General features: G+C 40.1%; 1 protein-coding gene across 5 annotated transcripts in view; it reads left to right on the top strand.

Annotated features, from left to right (window-relative positions):
- RAB1A (RAB1A, member RAS oncogene family) overlaps positions 1–8,836 on the top strand; it is a 53,866-nt gene that overhangs the window by 38,778 nt on the left and 6,252 nt on the right. For all 5 annotated transcript variants that reach the window (XM_011985502.1, XM_011985505.1, XM_011985504.1 and 2 more), the window contains one exon: positions 1,980–2,075. In XM_011985502.1, the coding sequence (XP_011840892.1) occupies positions 1,980–2,075 (96 nt within the window). The remainder of the gene's footprint in view (positions 1–1,979; positions 2,076–8,836) is intronic.

Below are 8,836 nucleotides of genomic sequence, written 5' to 3'. Positions count from 1 at the left end.
GCCTTTATTTATATATTTTTTTATGCCATTGACTTTTTGCAGAAACTGGAGCATTTGTCCTGTAGATTGTCTAGTATTTTTGATTTGTTATTTTGCTTCCTTGTGATGTCCTTATGCTTATTTGTTTATCCCTCTTTCTGTAATTAGAAGATCTAGAACTACACTATCCTTAGAGTGGCTACTAGCTCTTTGTAGCTATTTAAATTTAGATTAATTAAAACTGAAAAAGTTTGGTGGCTCACACCTGTAATCCCAGCACTTTGGGAGGCCAAGGTGGGAGGATTGCTTGAGTGCAGGAGTTCAAGGCTTCAGTGAGCTGTGATTGTACTCTAGCTTGGGAGACATCGAGACCCTGTCCCATTAAGGGGGAAAAATAATAGAAAAACAATAAAAAATTTAGTTTCTTGTTTCACAAGCCGCATAGGGCTAATGGCTGCCATATTGGCTAGCACAGCTTATAGAACCTTTCCACTGTCACAGAAAGTTCTGTTTGGCAATGCTGTTCTCATTAGACTTGATTCGATTAAGGTCCATCTTTGTTGACAGAATACTTCTTAGGTGGTGCTTTGTGGTTCACATAATGATAGCCTGGTCTGTTCATTCATATATCTTTTCACAAGAAATATTTTTATTCCATTCTTAATAAAATTTCATGGCAGGTACTTGCGAGAAGCAGTTATAATTTTAAAAGTTTAACATTGGGTTAAAAAATTAACAGGAAACATACATTCACAGGAAAGCTTGTGCACAAATGTTCATAGCTGCATTATTCGTAATAGCCAAAAAGTGGAAACAACCCAAATCAATTTGTGAATAGATAAAATGTGGTATATTTGTACATGTAATATTATTCAGCCAATAAAATGGGCCAGGCATGGTGGCTCACACCTGTAATCCCAGCACTTTGAGAGCCTGAGGCAAGGGGATCACTTGAGGCCAGGAGTTTGAGACCAGCCTGACCATCATCACAAACCCCATCTCTACTAAACATACATAAATTAGGCAGGTGTGGTGATGCATGCCTGTAGTCCCAACTACTCAGGTGGCTGAGTCCTGAGGATCGCTTGAACCTAGGAGACAGAAGTTGCAGTGAACTGAGATCATGACAGTGCACTCCAGCCTGGGCAACAGCAACACCCTGCCTCAAAAAAAAAAGAAAAAAAAGAATGAAGTAATGAAGTACTGTTGCATGGTATAACATGGATGAACCTTGAAAATGTTCTGCTAAATGAAGGAAGGCCAGATATTTTATGATTCCATTTATATGAAATGTCCAAAATTGGCAAATCTAAAGAGACAGAAAGTAGATCAGTGGTTGCCAGGGTGTGAAGACAGGTTCTTTCTGGAACGGGTACAGGGTTCTTTCTGGAGTGATGAAAATATCCTGGAATTCGTGGTTGTAGTTCGCAACCTTGTGAATGTATAAGAACCACTGAATTGTCCACTTCAAAAGGGTGACTTTTATGTTATGTGCATTATATCTAAAAAAAAAAAAATCATTAACTAGAAAGCAAGATTGACTTCTAAGAAAAAGTTCATAATAGTGGAGTGAAATGATTGTTTTGTGGTGAATAAATTGGGTAGGTGGGTCACAAGAGTTTTGCTGATTAGTGATTAGAAAAATTATTCATAATCATTGAAAATATAAAATATTTTTCTATATGATGTATGTAAAGAATGTGGCAAGAGATGATGTTTGGAAAAAATAAAGAATGGCTATTGTAGAGATCTTAAGGAAAGAAGAAACTACAGTTAAGTAGTGCTTTCTAATCAGAATATAAAGAAAGTACTGAAAGTGGATGGAGTGACTGTTGTCAGCATGTTATACTTTATACATTTCATTCATAAACTTGGACTGTAGATAAAAGTAAACATGATTTTTTTTTTTTACTCTTGAACAGCAGTTTTTTTTTTTTCACTTAGATTTGCATCTGCTCCACTGAACAATACATTTAATTGTTAATTATTTCCCCCTTCAGGATGATACATATACAGAAAGCTACATCAGCACAATTGGTGTGGATTTCAAAATAAGAACTATAGAGTTAGACGGGAAAACAATCAAGCTTCAAATAGTAAGTGACTTTTGGCTAGTAATTTTTTTGGAATTTATTTTGGCAAATTTGTAATGTATTATTATTTTGTATATATTTAATATGCGAACAATTGAATGTAAAATGTCTTAAGAATCATGTACTTAAGATAGAATAGTAGAATAAGAATTATTTAGATTAAAAATATGTTTTCAAGATTACTTAAGCCTCACTGAATTTTCTGTTCATGAAGCAGAGAAACTCATGTTTTAAGTCAAACTTGGTCCTCATCTTTTTCTTTTATCGGGGGAAATCTAAGTTCAAGTTTACCTTGTCCTACAGTGCAAATGTTACAGACCATTTTTGTTTGTCTTTTACTGTGCTAAGTGCATGGAACATTAAAGGAACCCTAGGAAGAGATTGTTCATATGTGGCTCAGTTGAAGAAAAGTACTTATGTAGTTCTGTTTTAAGTATTTTTATTAGATAGTGTGCACCAACTCTGTAGAAACACGGAATTTTGTTGGAAAGGAACTTAGTTTTTGTAACATGTTCATTTTACTGCTCAAAAAAATGAATGCTGAAAGATTTAATGACTTGCCTACAGTTACTGGTAGAACCAAGTGACCGAAGCTCTGTCTTCAATATTTTGTGTGTCTGTGCCATCCTATCCCCCTTATCCATCTTTATACCCCCAGCCCCCAATTAAATATAGGCAGGTATAATAGTTCAGTTGTGCCTCTTCAGTATGGGTCTGAGTCCTGTCAGTGTGGACATACCTGTGGTCTTTTAAAAAATAAATCTCTCAGTAGTTTTCAGAGTAGGCTATTAGCAAGAAGTAGGCTATAAACACAGGAAACCAGTGACTGCCCCTTTTCATGGAACTGATGACACGTGGAACTGGAAGGAGTCCTGTATTAGGAGTCAGAAGACTTAGATTTGTTGTCTTGGATCTCGTGTTTACTTGTTAGAGAATCGTGGGTTTGTGTCTTGGGGGAAAAGGCCGAAGTAACCCTGAGACCCAGTTTCGTTTCTAAAGTGAGTGTGATGACACCTGATTTACTAATTTATAAGGTAGTTGTGAGAACCAAATCTAATAGCTTTATGTATGTGACAATACACGTGAAAGCCCTTTGTAAACTTTTGGGCAGTATATAGATACTACTTATGATATGACATGCCCAGATAAATGGGTGTTTGATAGGTTAAGTTGCTCCCTTATATGATTCTGATGAGGAAAAGAAGGTATGTTACAAAAGATAGGTGGATGTGGGTATTGATATAAGTAAATACACTTGATGTGTCAAATTAGGACTTGCAAGGATTTAGTTTTCAGAAATAGCTTGAAATACTTCCAATCAGTGAACAAATTACCATCCATATTTTTTCCCGCTATATAAGTACATTATCAACTTTTTATTTGGCAGCATAAAGAGTACATAAAGATCTACCCAAAACTGTACTTTAAAGTACTGGTATGGAATAATTGTATTATGTGTGTGTGATCATTGGCTTTCATAAGATTTGGGTGTGTATTTGTATGTGAAACATTCATATTTTGTTACTTTCCTGTGGCTGGAGGGGATCTTATAGGATACTCTTTGTCTTTCATCTTTAATAGGAGTTTCTTTTCCATGCCTGAAGGCCTCATTTTGAACATTTTGTTTGTGTTTTTTATTTTTTGAGATACAGTATTGCTCTGTCTCCCAGGCTGGAGTGCAGTGGCGCGATTTCAGCTCACTGCAACCTTCGCCTCCTGGGTTCAAGTGATTCTCCTGCCTCAGCCTCCCTAATAACTGGGATTACATGTGTGTACCACCATGCCTGGACAATTTTTTTTTTTTTTTTTTTTTTTTGAGACGGAGCCTTGCTGTGTCGCCCAGGCTGGAGTGTAGTGGTGTGATCTCAGCTCACTGCCACCTCCTTCTCCCAGGTTCAAGTGCTTCTCTTGCCTCAGCCTCCTGAGTAGCTGGGATTATAGGCATGTGCCACCACGCCCTGCTAATTTTTTGTATTTTTAGTAGAGACAGGGTTTCACCATGTTGGTTAGGCTGGTTTCGAACTCCTGACCTCATGATCTGCCTGCCTCAGCTTCTCAAAGTGCTGGAATTACAGGCATGAGCCACCGTGCCCGGCCTTCGGATAAGTTTTGTATTTTTCATAGAGATGGGGTTTCGCCATGTTGGCCAGGCTGGTCTCAAACTCCTTACCTCAAGTGATCCACCCATCTTGGCCGCCCAAAGTGCTGGGATTACAGGCGTGAGCCACCACGCCTGGCTTTTTGAACATTTTTAAGAGGCTTACCATTTTTTCAAAGTAGCTAGTTCCATTTTATATATAACTTCGGCCAGGCATGTTGGCTCACACCTGTAATCCCAGCACTTTGGGAGGGCTAGGTCAGAGAGTCACTTGAGGCCAGGAGTAAACATAGCTCCTGTGACCAACCTAATCAACATAGAGACTCCATCTCTACCGAAAAAAAAAAAAAAAGCCAGGTGTGGTGGTCCATGCCTGTCATGCCTGTAGTCCTAACTCCCCAGGAGACTGAGGTGGGAGGAACGTTTGAGCCCAGAAGACTGCAGTGAGGCAAGATTGCACCATTGCACCCCAGCTTTGGGGACAGAGTGAGACCCTGTCTCAAAAACAAAATAAGGCTGGGTGCAGTGGCTGTCCAGGTGTCGTGGTTCACGCTTATAGTCCTAGCACTTTGGGAGGCCAAGGTCGGCAGACTGCCTGAGCTCAGGAGGTCTAAGACCAGCCTGAGCAACATGGTGAAACCTAATCTCTGCAAAATATACAGAAAAAAACACAAAAAACACAAAACCTCTAGTTGCCAGTTATTTTTATTTATTTATTCCTAGTGATTCCTTTTTTTTTCCTTCCTTTTTTTTTTTTGAGACAAAATCTCACTTTGTCTCCCAGGCTGGAGTGCAGTGGCACTATCTAAGCTCACTGCATGATTCTTTTAGAGACATGTTAATTCTTTATATTGAGCTTAAGCCTGTTTCCTTTTACTTCTGTCTCTTCTTGTTCCTCTGCCTTGTGGAGCTGCCTGAATCAGATTAATTCCTCTTTTATTGGCAAGCCTGCCCTTCAGATTGATCTTATCACCACCTTTCTTCTACCTCTGAAGTTCCTCATTCTTTCCTGTAATAATATTTTCAGAACCTTGTGCAGTTTGGGTTATTCTTACATTTTATAAATGCCTTTTATTAAATTTGATTTCTTAAATCAAGTATGAGGTAAATCCTGTCTTGATTTGGAGCCTGAATTTCTCTCTTGAAGTTCGAAGGCTCATGGCCCTTTATTATTATTAATCAAAGACATAACCATTTGTTGTTTCAGTAGCCATATCATTTCTGGTTTGGGTCTTAAGGTTTTTGATTTGTTTTTAATTAAAAGAGGGGTCTTGGCCGCATGCAGTTGCTCACCCCTGTAATCCCAGTACTTTGAGAGGCTCAGGCAGGCAGATCACTTGAGTTCATGAGTTCAAGACCAGTATGGGCAACATGGCGAAACCCTGTCTCTACCAAAAACACAAAATTCAGCCAGGCATGGTGGTGTGTCCCTGTAGTCCAAGGTACTCAAGAGGCTAAGGTGGGAGGATTGCTTGAGCCTGGAAATGGAGGTTGCAGTGAGCCAAGATCATGCCATTTGCACTCTAGCCTGGGCAACAGAGCGAGACCCTGTTTCAAAAAAAAAAGAAGGTCTTACTTTACACTTCTATGACTGGTGTTCTAAAAATCTAAACAGGCCAGACGCGGTGGCTCATGCCTATAATCCCAGCACTTTGGGAGGAGGAGGCGCGCAGATCACGAGGTCAGGAGTTCATTACCCGCCTGGCCAACATAGTGAAGCCCCATCTCTACTAAAAGTACAAAAAAATTAGCTGGGCATGGTGGTTCATGCCTGTAATCTCAGCTACTCAGGAGGCTATGGCAGGGGAATCGCTTGAACGCGAGACGCGGAGATTGCAGTGAGCCAAGATTGCGCCATTGCACTCCAGCCTGGTGACAGAGCGAGACTCCATCTCAAAAAAAAAAAAAAAACCAAAAATCTAAGCACAAGATTTTACTTTTAATCCTATCTTTTCCTCTTGCTTGGCTTCAGTAATCCTTCAAGTTTTCTAGATCTTTTCAAAATCTTGATTCTGTTGATTTATATTTTAATTATCTTTTCCTTTCTGCTTTTCCTGTTCAGATGTGACATCTGGGTCTTTATCTGAGTTTTGTTAGATTACAAAACATTCAGCAAGGTAGGGCAGATACTGAGTCCAGTTGTACACCATGGAAAGCCTCTTTCTGTGATTGTTCATTCAAGAGGCTTTATGAAAATGTCTATATTACACCAGGCACTTGGAGGTTACAGAGATGAATAAAACATATAGCCCATTAAGAGGCAGACAGTGGGAGAGATGAACATGGGAAAAAGTTACTCTGATTATGAGGGGTAATGAGAATTACATACGAAGGAAAGTACTGTTAGTACTGTTAGGATTTAGAGTCAGGAAAGTTTTCAGAGTAGCAAGGAAACGTCAGAAATTTTACTCTTTCTGCCAGGCATGGTGGATGTATTATTCTGTTCTCACACTGCCACAAGGAACTGACCAAAACTCGGTGATTTATTAAAAAAAAGGTTTAATTGACTCAGCTCTGCATGGCTGGGGAGGCCTCAGGAAACTTACCATGGCAGAAAGGGAAGCAGGCACGTCTTACATGGCAGGAGGCGAGAGAGTGTGTGAAGGAAGCGAAGGGCGCTCAGATCTTGTGAGAATTCATTCACTATCTCTCGAATGGGGGAAACCGTTGCCATAATCCAATCACTTCCCTCAGTCAACAAGTGGGGATTATAACTTGAGATGAGATTTGGGTGGGGACATGGAGCCAAACCGTATCAGTGCCTGTAGTCCCAGTTACTTGGGAGGCTGAGACAGGAGGAACACTCAAGCCCAGGAGTTCAAGATCTGCCTGGGCAACATAGCAATACCTCCATTAAAAAAAAAAAAAAAAAAAAAAAAGGAAATTTTACTTTTTGCATGCTATTGCTTACTTTAGTCAGCTATAACTTCTTGTTGACTTTTTAGTCAAGAAACAATTTTTCCTTCTATCTTTGTGAAAGGGGTTGGTGAGCAAGGAAGAAAAGGAAATTATTTTATTGAGCAGTTTCTATAGTCAGGCGCATTTTACAAACATTAGTTCATTTTAAACCCCTTTAGCTGTTGTACAAGGTGAATACTATCTAGCATTTACAGATGAAGAAACTGTTAGGTGATTCTCCCTAATATTAAATAACCAGGAACCTAGATTTGATGTTTTGAAGTCAGGGTGGCTTGATTCTAGAGTTCATGCTCCCTCCAAAGATACACTGAAAGACTTTGAGCCTCTTTTTTTCTTCTTTTATTGAGACAGCATCTGGCTCTGTTGCCCAGGGTGCAGTGGCATGATCTCAGCTCACTGCAACCTCTGCCTCCTGGGCTCAAGTGATTCTCCTGCCTCAGCCTCCCAAGTAGCTGTGACCACAGGCACACACCACCATACCTGGCATACCTGGCTAATTTTTGGGTTTTCTAGTAAAAGACGAGGTTTCGCCATGTCATGAGACCAGCAATGCCCAGACTGGTCTCAAACTCCTGAGCTCAAGTGATCTGCCTGCCTTGGCCTCCCGAAGTGCTGAGATTACAGGTGTGAGCCACCGCGCCTGGCCTTGAGCCTCTTTATTGATTACTGTCTAACTAGTCTTCTGAGCTCCCAGGCTTAGTAATTTGGACAGAAAAGGAAATACAGCTGTGGTGATTTGTATTTTTGTTTATTTGCTTTTTTAGATTAACAGTTATTGACATTTTACATTATTTGTCTTATTCTAGTAGTAGAGTATATTAAATTATAGACATTTGATATTTTACTCCAAAATGCTTCAGTATGCATCTCTATTTTGTTACCACATCAAATAGAACTGACATTAATTCCTTAATACCCAGCTCATCTTCCAGTTTACCCAAAATTACAACTTGTTTTTAGCTCTATGTTGGCTGGGTCAGGAAAAGAAAGCGATTTCACTGAATACTACTGAACTTTTTTTTTTTTTTTAAGTTTTGTCATTTAAAATCTTAGTGAGGCTCAGTCCATGATCATTCCCCTTGTTAAAACCAAGGCTTTGTCTGGGCAGGGTGGCTCACGCCTGTAATCCCAACACTTTGGGAGGTCAAGGCAGGTGGATCACATGAGGTCTGGAGTTCGAGACCAGCCTGGCCAACATGGGGAAACCCCGTCTCTACTAAAAATACAAAAATTAGCCTGGTGTAGTAGAGGGTGTCTGTAATCCCAGCTGTTCGGGAGGCTAAGGCAGGAGAATCACTTAAACCTGGGAGGCGGATGTTGTAGTGAGCCAAGATCACGCCATTGCACTCTAGCCTGGGAGACAGAGCAAGACTCTGTCTCAAAAAAAACGAAAACAAAAACAACAAAAAAACCAAACCAAAGCTTTTTACATCTAAAAATTGAGTTTGCGTCTAGATATTTTTCACTTTTTTTGTTTTGTTTTTTGAGAGATAGGGTCTCCCTCTGTCCCCTAGGCTGGAGCGCAGTGGCAAAATAATAGCTCACTGTAACCACAAACTCCTGGGCGTAAGCAGTCCTCCTAAATAGCTGCAACTACAGGTGTGCACCACCTTGCGCAACTAATTTTTTAAATTTAGTTGAGACAGGGTCTTGCTGTGTTGCGTAGGTTGGTTTCCAACTTCTGCCCTCAAGCGATCCTCCTGCTTTGGCCTCCCAAAGTGCTGGGATTACAGGCATGAGCCACTGC

Source organism: Mandrillus leucophaeus, unplaced genomic scaffold (assembly GCF_000951045.1).
Source record: "Mandrillus leucophaeus isolate KB7577 unplaced genomic scaffold, Mleu.le_1.0 Scaffold285, whole genome shotgun sequence".
Classification (NCBI taxonomy): domain Eukaryota; kingdom Metazoa; phylum Chordata; class Mammalia; order Primates; family Cercopithecidae; genus Mandrillus; species Mandrillus leucophaeus.
This window is presented reverse-complemented; position numbering and strand designations above follow the sequence as displayed.